Below are 22515 nucleotides of genomic sequence, written 5' to 3' on the forward strand. Positions count from 1 at the left end.
ATGCTTCAAAACCTAGTTATTATGTCAGTAAATTGGCCAATGCCACCAAAATGAAACGTTTTTTTGTCATCGTGTGAGCCGTACTAGTCAAAATATTTAGATGATTTTTCACCGTGGCAGTCAACCATGGAAATGTTTTTTTATATACAAATGTATTTTTTGTTGACACTGACTGCTTACTATACTATACAAGAATGTCAGTTTTGTCTAGCTGAATGCTATTGTGTATCACATTGAGCTTTTTAGATACCGATTTCAACAGCAGGTAAAAGTTTAGTCAATACTGTACAATACTGTCATCATTTTGGGATTCAGTTTTATAGGTATTTACAGCTGCGCCACCTGCTCTGTATTGTTTTTGGGAGTAGCGTACACCCCCCCAAGGCGGCAGGTGCTTTGGGAGAGGTGATGAGGCATCAGTGTATTACTCCCTGCTAACTCAGAGTCTGGGGGATGGAGCTTTAACTTCTATCAAGAGATTATGGGAGAAAGATTTGAATTTGGTATTGGAGGAAGGAATGTGGACTAGGATTCAAAAAATGTCAAGTCTGCATCTAGAGATGTAATGGTTCGCCTCATGCAATTTAAGATTTTATATAGATTTTATTGGACCCCCTCTAGATTCTATAGGCTTGATCTTAAAGACACACCCACCTGCTGGCGATGCCAATCAGAAGTTGGAGACACAACCCATGTCTTTTTGGGGTGTGTTAAGATCCAAGATTTTTGGTTAAAAGTTCAGAATTATTTGTGTGACGTTTTGAGCATTAAAATTTTACTTTGTCCCAGACTCTGTATTTTGGGTGATGGGGCGGTCATAAATTTGGGGGATAATCACGTAAAAAATTGGGGTCTGACCAGTCTCATGATCAGCAGGCAAATAATTTTAAGGGGTTGGAAGTCGAATGGAGCACCCTCTTTTTCAGAGTGGTGTGTGGAAATGGGGAGGGTAGCTGCATTTGAGGAAGTGGTAAGTAGAAGGCTGGGGTTTAGGGACTTATTTGTTAAAAAATGGGCCAATTATTTAGTTTTTTGGGGGGACTCTCGGGGAGGAGATGTGGAGAGTGTAGTTTAGTTTAATTATGTATGTTTATTATTTTTTATTTGTTTATTTTATTTTATTTTTTGGGGGGTGGGGGTTGTGTGTGTGTGTGTTATTATATGGGACCACAGGGGTGTTTGTTGGGGGTCAGGGTGGGATTGTATTAGTGGGGTTTGAATGTAAAATGTTGATTCCTTGTATATGTGTTGGGTTTTTCTTTGTCATGTACATATGAATCAATAAAAAATGTTAATTACCAAAAAAATACTGTAAAATACTGTAGTACAAAGAAAAGGATATGCACATTTGTATGTATACAGTACATTTATTTTTGTAGTAATGTGTTAAATGTAAACAGAATATTCACATTTGCATGTCCATTTTTACACATTTCTTACTTGCAAAGTCATATATAGTGAACAGAAAATTGCCACAAAATGACAACCATGCAAAAAAAAAAAAAAAACTTGTCATAGTTTCATAGCTATTTATGGAATATACATGTATGTCTGATAGATTTTGATAATTGAATGGATCATTTTTCATGTGATGGCTCACACGATGAAAGAATGTTTAGAAGTTGTGAAGAGTATGACAATTTCACTGAGAATCAACTCATCAGTTTTCATCAGCAAGCCATGTGCATTTAGTTATTGCGCAAACTGTAGACAATTGTACTTACTCTTTTGCAAACATGTGCCAAAACACGTGCAATTTGCTTGAATGAATAAAAAATTAAAATCTGGTGTGAGCAAGAAACTAATTGTTCAGAGATTTGAACTTAATGTTTTGAAAAAAATAATTCTCATTCGAGAACTGAGCCAAAGCGATTGAGAAAACTGTAAGACAATTCCACACGTTTTTCCACAGCCATGTGGAAAAATGGTTAATCTAACAAATTAAATAATCAAAATATATTACTTGTTCTCTACACATCCAATTAGCTGATTCCAGACAACCATTAAACAAACACCAACTGCACTGCATGAACATCTACTGCAACCAATGATGTCATTCTTTGAATCTCAAGAGAACTATTTTTGCACCCTGTAGCCTAAATAGTCATAATTTCTTTTCCATGATTGTGATCTTTGTGTAGTTTTCCAGATGCTCATGATTCAGGGATTTTCTAATCCTCACTTTAACCTATTGTTGCACCATTGGTTACTACAATTTTGGCCATACCAAATAAATCTTAATAACTGGTTCTTGTCTTCACTAAATGTCAAATATAAACATAATTTCACTCTGAAAAGATTGCATTTACTCCTTGTGGACTCGCAACACATTAAATGCGGTTAGTAGCAGCACTCAACAACAAACCAAGGAAGTGGTAAGAAATAATTTTGTAAAAGTGCATCATGGTTATTTAGTATGTCTCACCTGCAGTCTGGTGGCTCTTCTAGCTGCTCTGTCACAGGGGGAAATCTTTGCTCAGTTGTAAAGGGAAAAAGCTCCTCAGTGGGGGTTCGGAATTCTAGTTCAGCTTGAGGCAAACAGAGGGTCTCAAGTGGTCTGGAGAACAAAATAAAGAGGGAGATCAGATTTTCATTAATGTTTGTCTCAAAGCAAAGAATTCATCAGTGGTTTTCAGCCTGCACTTATGTAACTGTATGTGTTCGTTCTCAAATGTGAGAAGCCCAGTGTGTGTTTGTACGTGGGTATGAAAGGATTCTTTCTTGCACCAAAGGGCATGAGTTGATGTCACTGTTGAGGTCATTCTCAGGAGATAATAGGCTGTAGTACTTTCACTTGGCTCCATTTTCACTCAAAAAAAAAGTCATGTGACCATAAGCTATTATTATAGTAACATGCTCTGTTTACAATTCGGTCAATTTTAGGGTCAGTGTTCCATGATAAATTGATTCTTAAAGAGATAGATAGTTCACCAAAATAATTTAAATTTTGTCATAATTTACTCACCCTCATGTTGTTCCAAACTAGAATGACTTTCTTTCTTCCATTAAACACAAAAGGAGATGTTGGGCAGAATGTTAGACTTTGTTGGACTTTCACTGCATCTTTTTGTCCAAACATTGAAAGCGAGAGGTGACTGAGGCTGTCATTGTGCTAAAATCTCCTTTTGTGCTCCACCAGAACAAAGAAGGTTATTATAGAATTTTCATTTTTGGTCAACTTTCCCTTCAGTAACACAAAATTATGCACCAATGTGTATTAATGATACTCATTACACACTACAAAAAAAGGCCTTTCACTGTTGTGAGTATGAAATATTTGCAAGAAAGTGAATGCTCTTCATAATGACAACTGAAAATGAAAATCATCCAATAATTCAAATTATTTTTCTTTAAACAGTTTCTTTTATTTTCGTCTCTCTCTCTCTTTAATACACCAGTTTTAAAAGCAGCAGTACCTGTTTTCTGCAGATCCACATGTTGTATAATTTCTGTGCTCTGGAATTATCTGAGACATGGAGGCTGCCTCTTTAAGAGTTCTAAGCCAGTCAGAACCATCAGAGGAGTTGAATTCTGACTTCTCAGGAACAGAGATTACACTTGGTGATACAAGTGCTGTTCCTGAACTTGAACCCAGCAATCCATCTTCACCTTCTGAAACCTTGCTGGCTTCCTCTTTGGCTTCACTGTCATCTTTCTGTATTGCTTTTTTTATTACAACAGTTCTTATATCTTCAACAGAACTAACTGCTGTGTCACTATTTTGCTCACCGCCCCTTTTAACTGTTTCTTTGCTGGTTTCACGTAGAGGTTGAATAAAAGACATAGTGGCCTGCTGACTAGACTGTTGATTTATTGTAAGAGGGGGCTGAAGGGAAACTTTGGATTTTGTCACTGGTGTAATGACAGCAGCCTGTTTTAGTTCTGTCAGTGTCCCATCAGTAACTTCTGCTAGCTGGTCTGTCTTACTGACTGTTGCTTCATCAGGGAGAGATACAGAGTGCTCCTCCAAGAGTACAGCCAACTTGCTTTGATTTTCTTTATCTCTGGATCTTCTCTCTTTCACAACAAACTCCAAAGACTTAGACTCAACAGCCATTTCTATGTGATCCTTATTTTCAATGGACTTATTCTCTTCCTCATTCTTCATGTATTCACTTATCTCTTCTTTTATTCCTTCTATCACTTGTTTCTCATTTGATACAGTGTTTTCTGCTTCCATGGTACCAATTGTGTTTTTGGTGCCCAAACAAGTGTTTATATGTTGTAACTGCATGAGAAGTTGTTCAGAACACTGTCTATCCTGCTCCTCTGTGTTTTGGGTACCATCTAGGAATTGCTCTGACAAATGCAGCTCCATCCTCAAGGCTGCTGTCTCAGATTGGTAAAAGGAATTAGGTGATGCGATGGGCTCCACTGGGTGGCACAGACCTACACTTAATACATCTTCACCAGAGGCCTGATCCACACTTTCTAGTTCATTTTTAATATTTTCCTTGAGCACAGGGGAAAAAGAAGAGATTGTGGTGGTGGTGGTGGAGAGCTGCCCATCAGAGAGCTGAGAAGCGGACTCTTTTTCCTGATGATACTGAGAAGTTCCTGGAATAGACATCCGTGCAACATCATTCAATGAATCTGGTCTGATCTCAGTGTTTCTGATGTCTCCATTGGTAACCAATTCGAAACATTGCTCCTCTGTTTTTTGTCCGGATTCATGGTGTGAGATGTTAGGACACACAGAGAACACGCTTGAGTGATTTACAGGAAGTTCTAAGTCTTTCTTGGTGCCAGAGATTTCGTTCCACAAATTCCCCTGCTTATTCGCACTGACCTGTGATTTGGAACTTTTACTCTCACTGTCCTGTAATTCTGTGATGGCAGGCTCTTTAGTTTCTGAAGCCTCTATAACCTGTCTGACCTCTGTATTTTCAGAAGTCGCCAGTGCAGTGACTGACACCTCACACTCCTCTTTTACCACCTGCTCTGTTTGGTTTATGTTTTCTCTTGAAGTACTTTTGCCAGAAACAGGAAATGGGCTATTCTCACCACTTAGATGTATTGTTTGTACACTCTGCTCTTCATTCTGTGGACATAAATTGTCGACAATAACACCTCTGTTATTACCTCCCAGCAGTGTGGGACTCTCTGATGTGCTGTTTAAGGAGCTTTTAGACTTTGCACTACAGCGCACAGTCATGGATTCTTGCTTTCTACTTGCCTCAGCATCTGCATAATTGGCCTCAGCATTTTCTAAATCATTGCTTTTATCCTTAGTTACATCTATACTTAATACTGCTTCTGGGGCACTCGTAAACTCCTGTTGGCACTGAAGCTCTTGTGGCTGTGAAAATGCCAACTCTGATTGTCTCAATGCCCTCGGATCTTGTGTGTGGTCTCTCTCAGGAAAAGTATTCACAGCTGCAGACAGGTTCCGATCCAAAGCAAGCATTTCCAGAGCCTCTTCGATTAACCCTTTGGAGGTTCCTCTAGGATCAGATACAGGTGTAGACTCCAAAGTTTCAGTTGGGTTGGATTCGTCTAATTCTTTTTCCTCTCCGAAGTCAGTTTTTTCCCTGGATACCTTACAGAGATCTAAATTCATTAACTTCTGGTTCTGTTCTCCTGTTTTTTCAGTATTTTGTTTCACAGTAGTCTCATCCTGCTCTTGAGAGGTATTTGCCCATTCTCTGCTGTATTTCAGGTCTTTGCATGTATTTTCAACTTGTGTCTTTCCTTCTCCCAGCTTCCCATTTGTTTGCTTATTCAATTCTTCCTCTGAAGCAATAGGTTTGTTTTGGGCACTTGAGTTTGCTTTTTGTTCCACAGTTTCCTTCACACATTTCTCACCATGCTCTTGTCCCATTACCTGCTCCAAATCTTCAGATGTGCCTTGATTCGTTCCTTCATTGTCTTCAGACACATAATGAACTGGTTCCTCAGTTTGAAAGGACCTACCCTGTGTGACAAGGTTGTCCTTCATGTGCATCAGGAGTGAATCACATTTGATGACATCATTGGGAGCTTGTTGTGGTGTCAATGTGGAGTAAAAATCAAGTGACTCATCAGCACAGGTTGTTTCAAAGGAGCCTGGCTTTACTGAATAACTTTGTATATAGTTAATAGACTGTAACTCTCTGCCTAATGGTGTTAAGCTTACATGCCCAGAAAGATAATTTAATGGTTGTGTTTCAGGCAGCTCAGGATCTGTCTTTTTAGATTTAGAAGCAAAGGAGTTTTTATCAACAAAGATATGAGCAGAGAGCAATATAGACTGGTTGTCTTGAACATTGTCTTGTCCTGTTGTGCTGACATCTGTTATAACCTTTGTAGGTGCACTGCTTAAATCTTTTTCATGTTCAGAATTTAAATGTCCCTCTCTCTTCCCTTTTATAACAATTTCCAATTCTCTAGTGTCCTTGGATGACTCACTCTCTTTTCTCTTTGGATTTTCACAATTTAATTCTGGATTCTCTGACACTAGGAGAGAACCACCTGCTGGTTCTGATCTGTCAGTTGTGAATGGACCCTCTAGAAAGGATCCAGAAGAAGTTTCATGTGCGGAGACCCCAACAGAGTGGGACGAATCATTTGCATCTGTCTGTGGATCAGTTTTTTTCTCTCCAATAGTCTTTAGAATCTCTGTTTCAGAATTACATGCACTTTTCATACTGCATAGCTCCCCAGTTCCTGCTACAGCAATATCACAGTCATTACTGGACTCACAGTGACTCAGCATTGGTCCTGGAGCCTTTAGTACAATGACAGACACATCCCTGGCATCACTGTTAGTGCTTTGTGCACTGGTGGAGGAAGCATTCCTTTGTGCTGGAACTGTAGTCTCTGCAGTGGGAGGAGAAGGGACTGTTGTGTCCCCAGCATCTGATGTATAATTTTTCATCACTCCACTATTGAGTTGTGGGCCAATCGGTTCAGGCGGGCCGCCTGTGGACTTATCTGCTTTTTGCAGAAGTTGCATGTCTGAGGTTGTAGTAGACTGCTCTGTGTTTGATTGAGATAAACATGTAGTGCTGATAGTACACATGCTGTTTGTTTTTGAAGCTACTGCTGGAGAGTTGGAGATAGTTTTTACCTGTGATTTATCTTCACATGCATATTGTTCTGGCTTTGACTCATTCTCTTGATTTTCTGAATGACCTGAACATGTTTTTTCTATATCACCTGTTTCAGCCAATACACATCCCACTGACTTATCAGTCTCTTCATCCAGTTTTTCTATTGTGGAAAGTGGCTCTTCTGTATGTCTCTGTTTATCCCCTTTAGACATCGTGATATCAGACCCCTCACAAACCACAGAGAGAATTCCATCCTCTTGGGGAGAAACAACCTGCAGTATAACATTATTGTCCTCAGTGGATGAGTGAAACTCATTTGTTTCAACTGGACAGATCTGAGAAACAATGAAAGAATCTTTATTTACTTGCTTCTCTTTGTTGCTTTCTTCAATCTCATGCAGATTTTCATTACCCACAGATTTTGTTGTAGTAAAGCTGGCACTCTCACCTATAGCTGACTGTGATATAAATGTAACCAGATTTCTTGTGCTCATGTCAGCAGTTTCCTCTGTCACTTTTCCACTGTCTTCCAAACCAGCCATATTTACTTTCACAGTATTCTCATCTTGCCCTTGAGAAGCATTTGTCAGTTTTCTGCTGTCCTTCTGCTCTTTAAATTCCATTTCAGCTTGTTCCTTTTTTTCTTCTTCATTCCCAATTTCTTCATTAGAGGCGAAAGATTTCTTTTTTGCACCAGAATTTCCCCCCTCTGTTCCTTGCAGGTCACTGGCTCTCTGGTCTGTGGTTGATGCTGTTTGAGCAGGAGGTTTGCTGATGTTTAGAAAACCCTCAAAGTTGAAGCTGGTCTCTTTTACTGGGTGACGTAGATTCTCAAACACCATCAGAGGGGGAAGAGATGCACATTCAGTCATTTGGCATTTTAAATTTGAGTTTCCTATGTCTTCTGTTGATGTAAGCCCATCAGCTTTGGTACAACTTTTAGCGATATCCCTCATGTTCAGTTCTGGATTAAATGACTGAGATAGGTATTCACTTTTATGACTTGTTTCTTGTTTCTGTTGCTGTGCCTCTATCTTGATGGATGTGTCACTGTTTGTGATTCCAGATTGTGAAGAGCTCAATACCTGTTGATTGCTGGATTGCGCTGCGAGATTTTCACTTTCCGAAGAGAGCGCTGGAGGGGATGATCTATCGCTGCCTGGCAATTCCTCTCCTAATGCACTTGGGCTCTGATTCTCTCTCTGTGCTGCTGCTCTTTCCGTTGATTTTAAGTGGGAAAGAGGAGGGGATGGGCTGATGGAGTCGCAATCGCTTATTCTGTTGACGGTCAGAGGAAACAGGGCTGTGTCAGCTCTGGCAGGAAGGATGAGGTCACTCTTGTCTTGTCTTGCTGCTGGTGATGCTGTGATTCGGTGGGATGGACACGTATCAGTCTCTGTCAGTGACACCCTGCCAGCATGGGCTGCCTTCTGTGCTCCTCCTCCACCTTTTTCTTTCCCCTCCTCTTTAATGTCGTCTTTTCCTCTTTCTAGTGATCGGGAACTATCCACCTTCCAATCACATGTTCCCAAGACACCAGGAGAGGAAGCAGTGACCAGAGCGTTGTCCTCTGTGCCGACTGAGCCTGTTTCCTTGTCTCTGGCTGGGAAGAGCGTGATCAGGAGACCCCCTCCCTTCCCTTCACTCTCTGTCGAGTTATGTGGCATTTTGTTGCTACGGCTCTCTGCGGTCGCTTCCTCTTTCTCATCCACTCTCTGAACAGGTGAGCTAGTAATCTCCGGGAAAATTATCAAGGTGCTTTTTTGCCTCTCTGCTGCATTAATTTCACTCTCTGCTTTTCCAGTGCTGGGAGACTCATCTGCTTCAAGCAGGACCATAGCTGTCACTGCCGATTCTCTCTTTGCTGCTTTTGCTATTATTACGGCACTTCGGTACACATCACCTCTCCTCTTCTCTCCCTCGCATTCTATAGTTTCTGGCATTGTGGGTGTTGTCTGTGGAAACGTGGTTGCAGTGGACTCTGCTGAAGCCTGTTCAAAGGCACTCTCTTCCTCCGCTTTTACTCCTGCACCCTGTGAATTCTCCCACACTGGCATGTGTGTGTCAGCTCCACTGCCTGAAGAAAGTCCATTCCCTTGATCCAGTGGACATGTCTCTAAATCACATCTCCCTTCGGGTTCATGTTCATGTGTGGTTTTAGCTTGGCCAAAATTAATCACAACAGCAGATGCACTGGACAAATTTTTCTCATGTTTGACAATTTTCAAACAGTGGTTGTGGTGTATAATTTCATTCTCTGATTTTGATTTGTAGGGTCCATCTGTCCTATCCTGGTCATCATGTTGCTTAAGCCACTGTGGAGAGTGCTGTATCAGGGCAGGTGAAGGCCCAGACAGAGAAAGATGAGCTTGGTGAGTCTCGGGTTCTGGAGGTGGAGAGCAGACAGGCTGTTTACCCTGTGGAATCAGCTGTTCTGGGAGCCCTAAATCCTGTCTTTGATGTTCCGGGCTTGATCCTACTTTTGTGTTTGTTTCTATCTGCCCACTAGTCTGCCTCTGTGTCCCTGACTCCACCTGTGTCTGTATGTTTGGTTGTGGTCTTATTTTTGGTTCTAAGTGCAACAACATTTCACCAGCATGTTTATCAGTATGTGCTGATGGGAATGAATCAGTAATTAGCTGACCGTGTGGCTCTATTTTTGTGTCTACATTTGAGTTTTGAATAATCGGTGTATCTTTTGCAGAACTAATTTGTTCTTTGTGCACAGGATTTGTCTCTCGAATTACTCCAGTTTCTTTCAGGGTTGTGTGTGCCGTAACATAAATTCTGTCCAAGTCTTTGAATTCCTGTGTGCTCTCTTCTTCCAGGGTGAATTTCACAGGGTATATAACTTGTATTGACTGGTCATGGGTGAATGTGTCCTTTGCTGCATCAGTTGCTGTTTGTGTACCTGTGCTATGTATCATTTGATGATCTAGTATGTTATCTTCTGTGTCTATTTTTGCCTCTATCTCTGACTTTATTTGCTGGTCTGCCTCTGACTGTCGGCTGGTTTCCTCACTGTGGTTTTCTGTAACATCACACTTAATATCCTCAGCTCTGATTGCACCTGTATTACTTTTCTTTTTGCCCAGTACATAATCTCTGAAGCTAAACACCCCCTCTTCACTTGCTGATGAGTCATTTGTGTGCAATCCATCATTTCCATGGCAACCTCCGTGAGAATCTGCAAGTGTATGTAAAGATGAACTGGCTTCAACCTTCTTCTTTTGTTCATTTTCCTCATTACTTTCAGGCAGGGATACTGAGAGACATCTGTCCAGATCACCTGCACTCCAGGTGTCTGCATGGGTGGACATGCCAAGTACAGCCATTTGGTCTTCACATTCCTTTAAAGCTTCCTGGAGTTCATAATCCATCAATTCATCCAAAGGCGTGAGGGATGGAACATTTTGCTGGGTGCTAGACAACTGAGCCTGGGGTTGAGATGAGCTTTCTGTAGAAACGTGGTCATCATAATAGCTATTAAGGGTTCACCAAAAGAGAGTTTTGGAGAAGTTAGGGTGAATCTGCTCCGAGGAGCATTCAGTTGTGCATTCCACACTGCAAACCAAACACTCGATTCCACCTCATGCTAGAAACACTATAAAAAGTCATGCATACGTATAACAAAATTCTTTAAAAAGTTTTAGTTATTACCCTTCATTACTTCTAAAACCAGTGCAACACACACTCTGCAATGCTCTTTCATTTGGGCAAACCACTTCCTCTTCCCATTTTAATTTTGTCTACTCCACGCAATCATATGTAATTATCAGAGAAATTATAATCAAGATGCTGGAATCTGCTCAAAATGTGAGTGTTTTTCAAGTAAGAGCCTTCATACAGACTTGGCAGAAAAATCACATGCTATATTATTCATTATTCATTCATTTTGTAACAGGCTATCTATGTTTGATTCAAGAGCACCAGCCCAACACAAAATTAAGCTTTTTACAGCAGAGATTATAGAGAGTAATGAATCACTGTGACTCTGTAGTTCATGTTCCAGGTTCTGAAACACAGTGAGTCATATCCCAATAAAAAAGCTACATCTGATCTAATATGACAACCATGCTTCCCTCACACTGGCTCTGTATTTCTCTAAGTGCCTCCCATTTGAAACAGGGAGGCATTAACAGAGGAAAGCCAGCTTACCTAACCTATTTTTGCCTGTCATTTTCTACAAAAAAAGCTATCAATCATCTTCACATCAAATGAAAACAAATGAGAGGGAAAATCCTCACGGGTCTTCTCTCTAATTGGACCACAGCGGTCATGTGATCTGCCAGCTTGATGATATTGACTACAACAGGCCCAACCATGCAGCCTATATCTTTTTTCAGTAAATGATTATGACTGGAAGCTGCCACTCCCATTGTGAGGAGGCCAGAAAAAAACATTTAATGACATTCTCTGGCATAACTGGAAAGTGTGACAGCTGCAGTGTATTGCAGTGCAAGTTATTGCAATTATGTGTGTGCATGTGCTAAAACCTGAGGCCTTTTGGCATGTCTGCATGAATTACTACTGCAGCCACTCCCTACTGTGTTGTCAAGCACTGTTTCAACATCCACAGTCCTCTGCTTGTAAATTAAGTTTTCTGTATTTCATTAGCTCATCCTAATATAGAACAATATGCTAGAAAAATATATTAGTACAGTAGGGATCAAAAGTCTGAGTTCACATTGAAAATATGGAATACACAATCTATGTTAATCCTGGAAATAAACAGAAAAATGTATGATTTAGAAAAATTTTAAACAAAGGAACATTACAACATAAAATGAATGAGATAGATTCAAAGAAAGATTGTGCACCATTTCTAGGTCTCTAATCAAAATAAGCAAATTTGTGACTAACTAACTCCTTTGTACGAAAGGATAGATTTCCTTTCACAGTTGTTTTGTGTGTACTCATACTTTGAACCCCATTGTACATAAACATTAATAAAAAATATTAACTTGTACAAAAAGTGGTACAGTTTAGTCTGACATGACTAAATATGTCATATATGCTGAGAGAAGCAAACGTGAAGAATACCATTAAAATATGTAAAGTATGAAATGAAGACCTCATCTGTCTGTGTCAGCACTGAAACAGCTATGCAATTATAAACAGAAGTGACTGTGTTGATAGCTCTCTCAACAGGAAAAAACTGACACATTTTGAACACACACACAAAACAACGACAATTAAACAAGGTTTCCTGTTAAAAAGGACATGTCTTTCACACTGTACATCTATTTGGTGTGGTAAGCCAGACATTTTCACATCATGCAAATGTGTTAAAGAGCAATTTCAGCTGCCCACTCACAAATCAAACAAAAACATCACTAGTTTAGTTCACAGCAAACCAACTTAACCAACTTTAATCTATAGATGTTCAACAGACCATCAGATCTTAAAAATAGTATTTTTATTTTGTTTTCCAGTAAAATATTGAAACATGTTTAATACAAGAGAAACTTACTTGAGAAGCAAAATTGCATTAGATATTAAAACTTGTTTTCAAGGAATATATTTCAATTAGGTTTATTTTTCTTAGCCTATTGGCAAATTGGTTTAACTTGTTTACAGCATAATCTCACTAAATTGTGTTAAATTTATGCTTAAAATAAGAACAACTATTCACCAACTGAGTAAGAAAAATAAACATATTTCAAGATATATTCTCTGAAAACAAGTTTGAAAATCTTATGCAATTTTGCTTCTAAATTAATCTTGTTTTAAGGACGCTTACATATTTGTACTGGAAAACAGGACAAAAATACTGATTAAAGAAATGATTTTGGCAGTATAACATTACATATCAATAGCAACACCCAGGACACAAAATGGAGGAAAAGAGATCTCTCCAAAATCAATTAAACTGAATATCTATGAAAAAATGAATGCCCTTTTTTTTTTTTTTTTTTTTAAATTTAACAATGTCTGTTTGTTTTGATGAGCCATGACAGACTGGTGCAGTGTGCAAGTCCCCGTATCTCTCTGTCTCCATTTTCATTATTTCATATGTTACCTCCTCATGAGGCCCACTACTGGTGGACTGGCCTCCATGTAGTGCTGTAGGCCTGCCAGCAGAGGGTTGGCAGTGCCACCCAGTACCACAGCCTCATTCTTCATCTCACTGCTATACCAATACACAAATAAAAACCCATTTGAATAATATGGGCCACATAAAACAGTTTAATTATACCAGAGGGCTGTTTATAAGGAAGATTACATAACTAATACAGCTTTAAAAGGTTTTATTAAAGTACAAACATTTAAGTCAAATGATTGTCACTGTAGTGATGTAGTGATGTACTGTTAGAATCAGAGATAGACTGGAACTAAAAAGCAGACAACCCAAAGCATAGAATCATTCACTAACTATATATCAAATAAGCATATAATACAAACTGTTGCCTGCTTTAACATACATACAGCTGGACGTGTTTGTTTATTTTAAAAGACATTTCACCATTCATTCAAGGTATAGAATTGCGGATATTGCTTTCCACAAGATTTCTACAAGACTCTTGCTGTATACGGCTATATAAATTGTTGTTAAATAATCCCTAAACATTAATATAGCATATGCATTCATATAATTTATAATATATAATATTAAGGTCTGTGTTCAAGCATTTCATTGTCATTTGTATTTCCACTTTATAAATTAATGTTAAATAAAATATGTGGAGTGTGCCTGGGTTCAACCGCCGTAACAACTGGCAAGGTTTGTGGCTCTTGTGTAAACCAGCCAGTTTCCCCATTTAGTCAAGTTTTCCATAGAAACAAGTCATAGATTAATGGAAATTCACTCAGTGTTTATCCAACCGACGCAGTACAAGGAAGAGTCTTCATAAGATACGTCCGTGTTTTGCTTTGATTGTGAAACAGTAACAGAGAAGTAAGGCGAGACGTAAATCAGTGATTGAGTGCAATCGAATCTGTGGTTTTCAGTTTCAAGACAGATATGAGCTTAGGTCATTCACTTTGTCCGCATGTTCCAAGTGAACTCACACTTTCGTGACACCTTAATTACAACAGGGACATTAAAAATACCGTCTACTGCCTACATAGGCAACTACCTTCTAATTCAACTGAAATGGAGCCTAATAAATAGGCAGTCACACAAATTAAGAGACTTGACTCACTGTTGATTCCAGCTGATGATGTGTGCATGTTGCAAAGTTAAAAATATGACACTCTAACAAGCACAAAAATACATACCACACAAATTGGGTATAACAGTTAATTTTTAATTATATACGGTATATATAATATAGAGAGCTGCCAGAATTAATGCGTTAACGCATGCGGTTAATTTTTCTTAATCGCGATTACATACATATACCGTTACAGCATAAGCACTGGTGAGAAGGGCGGAACCTTTGTAATGTGTCCGCCCGGAGTCATTACACTGACGCACACACCACAGTGCCAGAGCCCTTCTTCTAAATTGGGCCTACAAGCTGAGTATAAAATAGCATAACGCGGAGGTCCCATAGATATTCTATGGACTGTACTGTACCATGGAGCTATAAAATACTGTTATAACACGCTAGTTGACTGTTACGCTCTCTCCTATGATAGAGCCGTGGAGGTTGTTATTTCACTAAATAAAATACTCTCTGACAGCACTTCCCTGTCAGTGACAAAATGTTGGAGAAAGGAGCTCTTAAAGGAATAGTTCACCCACAAAAAAAAAAAAAAATTGCTTATAATTTACTCACCCTCAAACCATCCAAGATGTATATGACCTTCTTTCTTCATCAGAACAGGATTTAAGATTTTTAGGAAAGTATCCCAGGTTTTTAGCTTCATCCAGTGCAAGTGAATGGACACCAATTTTTGATGGTCCAAAAAGCACACTTAGTCAGCATCAAAGTAATCCACATGACTCCAGTCGATTAAGTAATGTCTTCTGAAGTTAATCGATACGTTTGTGTGGAAAACAAATCGCTAATTATTATTTTTTTTTTTTACTTTAAATCTGCACTTCCGCCAGCTCTCTGTAGCTGTTTGAATTAACCTAACTCTCACGTGAAGTACGTTCCTCTGTGGTAAACAGAGTGGAACTTCTGAATTCTCACATGAACGCGCCAACGTGATGACATCACGCGACAGCGACGGGAGGCATTGAGTGTTTACAGGAAGTGATTTTTTAAAGTTAATAAAGTTTTAATTAGCGATTAGTTTTTCACACACATGGCTAGAGTCGTGTGGATTACTTTGATGCTGATTAAGTGTGCTTTTTGGACCATCAAAAATTGGTGTCCATTCACTTGCATTAAACCTGGAATACTTTCCTAAAAATCTTAAATGCTGTTCTGATGAAGAAAGAAAGATATATACATCTTGGATAGCCTATGGGTGAGTAAATTATCAGCAAATTTGCATTTTTTGTGAACTATTCCTTTAACACTACTTGATGTACAAAACAAGCCTAGATGGAACTTGTGATAGAAATCAAGTATTTCAGACTATGTAAGGCATATTGTAATTACCACAGAAGCACATCAAGTCTTAACTATCATCAAAATGCAGAATGAGACATTTTGGTTTGCAAGCGCTTTACATGGTGAGTTCAAAGCGGCACTGGTGTTGCCACCCTGACGCGAATCATGAAAGCGGCTTCACGATTGCTGTAACAAAGCAGATAGCCACAGTCTGGTTAATATTGCGGAGGATGGGATTTAATGCCCATTGCAATGAATATGCAACCTATGGGGAGACTAGTTATTTTAATTAGTCAAACTCCACTTAGACTTTGGGAAACATTTCATGTTACTTGAATTGGTGGTATTTTTTTATTTGAATTGTGGAAGGCTTTTGTTTGGAAAATATTAATAAAGCATTATATTGCTACATATTGTTTTGTTTTGTTTCCTAAGATGGAAATAAATGAATTTTCAAATTTCAAATTTACTGTAAAAAATGTATGCAAATAAATCGCAATTAAAAACTTTAATCGACTGACAGCACTAATAATATTTAATATATATAAAATAATATATACCTTCAACATTGAATCAAATATTAATATATTTATAGTCATAGATTTCTGGGGCTGTGAAATTTAACCTTAATTTCTGCGATTAGTTGACTGTTGAATGTATGCAGTATCCGTTGTTTTAACTTCCTAAAACTTCACTAATGTTTTCACCACTTCATGTGGCAAATATTTGCATATTTATATTTCCTGGAGGTACACGCCAGACTCAACAGCACATCCTAGCACCGAAACTGATTATGTGGAGCAGTGCATCTTATTCGTTACGCATGACACATGTCCCGGGCATAATAAACATGGAAGCTGATTTACTGTATGGAGAATGGAGACTTCACCAATTGGTGAGCCAGGTGTGGGAGAGATATCGGTAAGCTGCCGTATCTCTTCGCATCGCCCGAAAACGCTCACTCACTGTCATCTGAACCAGTGTATAAAAGCAAAACTGCATGAGAGAGACCCAGAGTGTGTGCGATAGAGACTAAATGGCAATTTTGAGATTTTAAAATTCGGCAAATACAACTACATTTGTTTTATATCTGTATGTATAGTGCCTTATTTTATTGGCAATGTACACTTAAGTTTATCTTGCAAATAAAGCTTTATATGAATTTAATCTGCCCATTTGATCCTGTTTTTTAAAAAAGTCCACCGGAAAATATTTTGCCCAATTTTTAGTAAGAGCATGTGCACTGATTTTATGGCATGTAAACTGTTTATGTTTACAGTAAACATATACTTGTATCAAACATTTAAACCTGTAAAAATATTAACTCTCTCTGCAAAAACATTTCACATATTTAAATAATTAAAATAAACAATGACTAACCAAGTTCTTGCAAGTTCTATGAGACAAAGTATAAAGTAAATAAGGTATAACATTTGTTAAAATGTACAATATACCATGATTAATCGCAATTAATCACAGAAAACTGTGCGATTAACTAGTTAAACAATTTTAATCGATTCACAGCCCAAGATATTTAGCTTGCTTCATCCACCATCGTGGATGGATTTTTAAAATGTGATCTGGAATTGCCTTCTCTGCAAAGGATAAATGTGATGCTTCATTAAAATTTGGTCAAAAGAAGGCCCATAAACATGACCATAATCATAATCTTAATCTTAACCTATATAGGTGGCTCACTATGCTTTGGAACAGAGCCATGATCACTTTTTTAACCTCTCTAGATTCCTGTGGAACAGTCTCATGAATGCAACACTCTAAAAAGAAAATGTTTTGTTTACTGGACATGTGCATGCAAAACATAACTAAGGGGTGGAAAAAATTGCATCAGACGTGAACAACTTTTCAAAAGAACGAACCGAGCAGTTGAAACTTGTTCTTTACTAACTATCTGATGACAGACATTCTACTTTGCACAGTTTTTTCAAGGAAATATCCTGTGCATTTTGCTGTATGTACATAAGAATAAGCAATAGAGAGATTGCCTACCCAAGTGAGGTTCCCCAGGTCAGATTGAGCTCAGTGCTGAGGTCTATGCTTGGCAGCAGGTCATGAGGAAACTCTAGTTCCTCTTTGTCCTCCTCTTCCTTTCTTCGCTTCTTATCTTCCTCATCAGGAGACACCTGTAGCTCTGCTGTGGCTGAATCAGTATGGACCAATCTGTTCTCTGCACTGGTTGACTCCTCATTCAGTGTGCTCACCTTGTCAGTGTGTGCTGCAGCCTGAGAAACACAATGAAGGCAGTGAGACTGCAGATCGGAGTGACTGGGCTCTGTTTTTAATCAGTGTTTATTTCCACATGTTACTGAGATCAGTAAATCACTCAGCCCATAGATTACGTTCTTTTCCACACACAGTCTTTGACATTTAACTCAAAGAAAACACATCCACCATGTCAACAAAATACTGAGGGGAGCCATTTAAAAACTACATACCCTGATCATTTGCTATTGTACACACCTATGAATAAACACCTATGAATAAACCTTACACACACGATAATTAATATAATAATAACTACATCGATGTTAATGGGCATAAACTAAAAACACAATTCTAAATTACGATACATTGCCTCAAAATTCATTCACATACTGTTCCATCGAAAATTTTATTAAATGAAGTGATTGTACTGACATAACTGGTTTTACTGCTACTCTCTCAAAATGACAGAAGATCATTCAACTAAACGGTTACACTCACCACAGAGCATTTTAAATACATTTGATCACAAATTAGCATTCTGAAGCAGTTTGTAAAGGGCCCACACCACTTAGCCATTATATGACTGACTGTGTAAATTTAAAATTATGATATCGGTCTCCATTTTGTCTGCCTGATCTGAAACACAACTGGATATTTTGACATGAAAGATCAAGCAACGACAGTAGTGTCCTGCTTATTTCTTGTATAATTATTTCATATTAAATTCTATAACCTCAAATTAATTATGGATTGTTTCACAAAAAATGCACTCAATACACATATGTGCTTTCCCACCATGGCTTTAGGTTGTGTGTTACATAGCTCACACTCACACAAAATGTACTCTCTCACAGGACTTTAAAATATTGGTGTATTTATGCATTGATATACACTACACTCCCAGGCTTTTCAAAACACAAACGTCACTCAGTCTGAATCAGGTCAGAGTAGCAAATGAAACACTCTCATCCAAATCCAAACAATCCCAAGGGTTCTGACTCCATTAACTTATTCAGAGTTTTAAATTGTACACCAAACCTGGAATAAATACAAGTGCTTCAAATAGCAGTAACATTTAGTAACAGATGGGTGGAATTAACATCTATTTTCAGTATTCCAATTTTCAACCTAAAACAGAAACAATACTGAAGAACTGATGCACTTCACACACCGATGAACAATCCCTGTACTGTTTTACTCACTGTATCTCCCTAGGCACCTGAGTTGCTCTCAAACAAATAATAAGACCCAGTGTCTGATGGACAATTCCAGTATTCCTGCCATCAACCTGAGGATCTGTTTACACAGCCTCAGACCTGAAAACAATACCTTGTTGTGTTATTTTTAATGTCTAAATCGAGCTAAATTGTACATATACATTGTGTTCTAAAAGTTTGAGGTCATATTGAAAATCAGTGATTTAAAAATCTAATTTAAACCTGGAAATAAACAGACATTTGTAGGATTTTGAAAATTGCAGTTAAATTTGTTTTTGTGACGTACAGTAAAATGAAGATTCTGCACTATTTCTATGATCCAAAATGATTCTATTTTTTATTTTATTTTTACTTTGACCATGTTAACTCCTTTGTACAAAAGGTCAGATTTCATTGCTTCCATTGAAGCACACAAGATGTTCTTTGGAACATTCTCAAATTCTGGATAATGCTGGATAACATGGATCATCAGATTTTGATAAACTTGTGGAGTCCAGCCAGCTCAAGTGCATGTGGACATAAAAGCAAAAAGGGGAAATATTAAACACTAAGAAATTCTGAGATACAGTTTAATTTTTCAATTCAACTTTGTACTCAAATTGTTACTAAAATTTTATAATATACTTTAACTGTTACTAAATTTTTATAATATACTTTATTGTGCTATAATAAATTATGTACCATTTAAAATTCCAAACAATAAGCAGAAGTCTTGTAAAATCAAATAAAGGACTAATTTCTTTCCTAATCATTTGAAAGAGGTATGTAGGCCACATTTTGTTCATGCTGTGAGACCACATTTTATTCACACCTATACTTAGATGTAATAGAATACTATCATCATTTATCTGCTTATGATCTTGTTTCTCACGGTCTGTTTCACAGTTCCACAGCTTCCTGTTTCCTGTCTATTTTCTGAACCTATATCTGAACCCTCTAAACCCTAAAAACTTGTGCAAACCACACGTGCCTTAAATTAAGCTCACTGGACTACATTTGTCTGTATGTTTAGGATTTAAGCAGAAATAATCTGGAAGCTTCCCTTACCCAGTTTCTGCTAATCCAGGTGTATGCTGATAGAGGCCTTAGAGATTGGAAAAGGTAACTTCAAAATAACATTTTTTTTTTTTAAAAGGGTCACTGTCTGCATTTGTCCTTGAAGGGATAAGTGGTCCTGAAAAGCAGATCCCATATAGTCTTTTTGGCCTGACCCTTTTAACAGACCACATTGTCCTCAACTACAGTAAATCCCTTCTGTTAACTACCGTGGTTGCCATGGCAATTGTATAAGCCTAACACATGTTAAACTGACATCCAAATAGTTGGAATACACACACCTCCCATAAATTACATGAAATGGGGTCCAGTCTTAAATAACCATATAAATGGCAAATGTCTTGCATAAATTAATAAAATACAGCCAAGTATCATCCCTTTACCTATAGAATATTAAATACACACATTAAAAGAAATAGTTCGCCCAAAAATGAAAATTCTATCATCATTTACTCACCCTCATGTTATTCTAAACCTGTATGACTGTCTTTCTTTAGCGGAACACAAAAAGTGATGTAAGGCAGAATGTTAGTAACTGACAGGGAAGAAAGTAAGTCATACAGGTTTGGAACATGAAGGTAAATAAATGATTTTTGGTGAACTATCCCTTTAATGTAACAATCCAGATCATTCTTATATTTTGTGCCTAACACAAAAAGTGATGTAAGGCAGAATGTTAGTAACTGACAGGGAAGAAAGTAAGTCATACAGGTTTGGAACATGAAGGTAAATAAATGATTTTTGGTGAACTATCCCTTTAATGTAACAATCCAGATCATTCTTATATTTTGTGCCTTTTTAAAAAGTACAAAAGCAATTAAACTTTTACATTTTCAGCATTGTGTAGGAAATCAGTAAATAAACAACAAACTTACCTTCCCAATGGAGCCACATTCACATTTGCAGGAGAACGCTGCGGCTTCACAGTGCAGCACTCCTGCACTGAACTCCCAAAGAGTCTAAGCAGAGAGACGTGTGCGTGTTTTGGTTCAGCCGGGCAAAGACACAAACATGCTGCAAAACATGCTGCAACACATGCTGCCAGCCCTCCCTATGTTCCAGTCTCCTCCCCAGACTCCTGACTCAGCTCCTCTCCTCTTCTGCTACAGATCCATACCCTACTGAGGTCAATCAGAGGAGAACTCTGCTAGTCCCAGGAAGAGTGTATCTGTACAGAACTCTCCTCTAGAGAGTCAATACTACAAAGGTTTAAGAAGCGGCACTACAGTATGTGAGACTCACACTAGGACACTCTGGGTCAACTTGAGAAGTGATCCCTCCTCCTCCTTGGGTAAACTCTTTAAGGGTGGCGCTTCTGTCCTCTGATCCGTCCCCAATCCCTCCCCTCTTTTGGCCTCTTCCTCTCTAGCTACCTCATGCCTCTTGTGTCTGCTGCTGTTCTGTCACTTCCTGCAGAGCAACTGAGGTCTGTACTCTGATGCACACACTACAGGTGAATACTGAGAAATAGGCCAAAGGTCAATCTCAAAGTAGTCCACAGGAGGGATCGTTAAACACACACATTTGGCTTTTGTGAGCAAGATATGTATCCACACTCAAACTTTATGCTTCCACATACTGTACAATACAGACTAAAAGATTTGTTAAATGACTCCCCTGGCCCCTAATTACTGAGGGTCCTTTAAAGGGATAGTTCACCCAAAAATGAAAATTATCTTATAATTTACTCATCCTCATGCGATCCCAGATGTGTATGACTTTCTTTCTTCTGCAGAACACAAATGAAGATTTTTAGAAGGATATCTCAGCTCTGTAGATCTTTACAATGCAAGTGAATGGTGGTAGATAAAATCAGCATGAACTTAATCCATTAGACTCTAGTGGTTAAATACATATCTTCAAAAGCAATATGACAGATGTAGGTGAGAAACATGTAAACATGTATACAACTATCATGTAAAGGTGCCACATGTGACTTTCAGATGTAAAAGTGAAAGTGGAGATTTATAGTAATAATAAAAAAAAGGACTTAAATATTGATTTGTTTCTCCTCCATCTTATCATATTGCTTCTGAAGACATGGATTTAACCACTTGAGTCATATGGATTACTTTTATGCTGCTTTTATCTGCATTTTGAACCTTCAGATTTCTGGCCTCCATTCACTTGCATTGTAAGGACCAACAGAGCTGAGATATCCTTCTAAAAATCATAATTTGTGTTCAGCAGAAGAAAGTCATACACATCTGTCATGTCATGAGAGTGAGTAAATGGTGAGAGAACTTTAATAATCTACCACCCCAATTTTAGACCTTAAGGTTTAAAATTAGCTGACTCTAAGCATTGTATTACACACAAATATTTGTTATCCCAATTACAAACTCCTCATTTGGCAAAATATTAAACCTAATGCTCTCCAAATCTCACTCTAATTATCCAGCTAACTGTCACGTCGATTTCTAAACACAAAGTTACTGCAGAGCGCACGCGCACACACACACACACATGCTGCAGCTCTCCAGTATCTCGTACACAGTACTGTCAGACTGTGTTGAGTGTGTTTCTTCTGGAGGGAAT

General features: G+C 38.2%; 1 protein-coding gene across 8 annotated transcripts in view; it reads right to left on the reverse strand.

Annotated features, from left to right (window-relative positions):
• Nucleotides 1-13159, reverse strand: part of LOC127411905 (transforming acidic coiled-coil-containing protein 2-like) — a 67283-nt gene extending 54124 nt beyond the window's left edge. For 7 of the 8 annotated variants that reach the window (XM_051647790.1, XM_051647783.1, XM_051647789.1 and 4 more), the window contains exons 1-2: nt 3417-8407; nt 2426-2557 (exon numbers count right to left, since the gene is read on the reverse strand). In XM_051647790.1, the coding sequence (XP_051503750.1) occupies nt 2426-2557; nt 3417-7987 (4703 nt within the window). In that variant the 5' untranslated portion in view covers nt 7988-8407. Of the gene's footprint in view, nt 1-2425; nt 2558-3416; nt 8408-13053 lie in introns of those variants that run through there. The other variant, XM_051647791.1, reaches the window with a different exon arrangement.
• Between the last annotated feature and the right edge of the window lie 9356 nt (nt 13160-22515).

Source organism: Myxocyprinus asiaticus, chromosome 21 (assembly GCF_019703515.2).
Source record: "Myxocyprinus asiaticus isolate MX2 ecotype Aquarium Trade chromosome 21, UBuf_Myxa_2, whole genome shotgun sequence".
NCBI lineage: Eukaryota > Metazoa > Chordata > Actinopteri > Cypriniformes > Catostomidae > Myxocyprinus > Myxocyprinus asiaticus.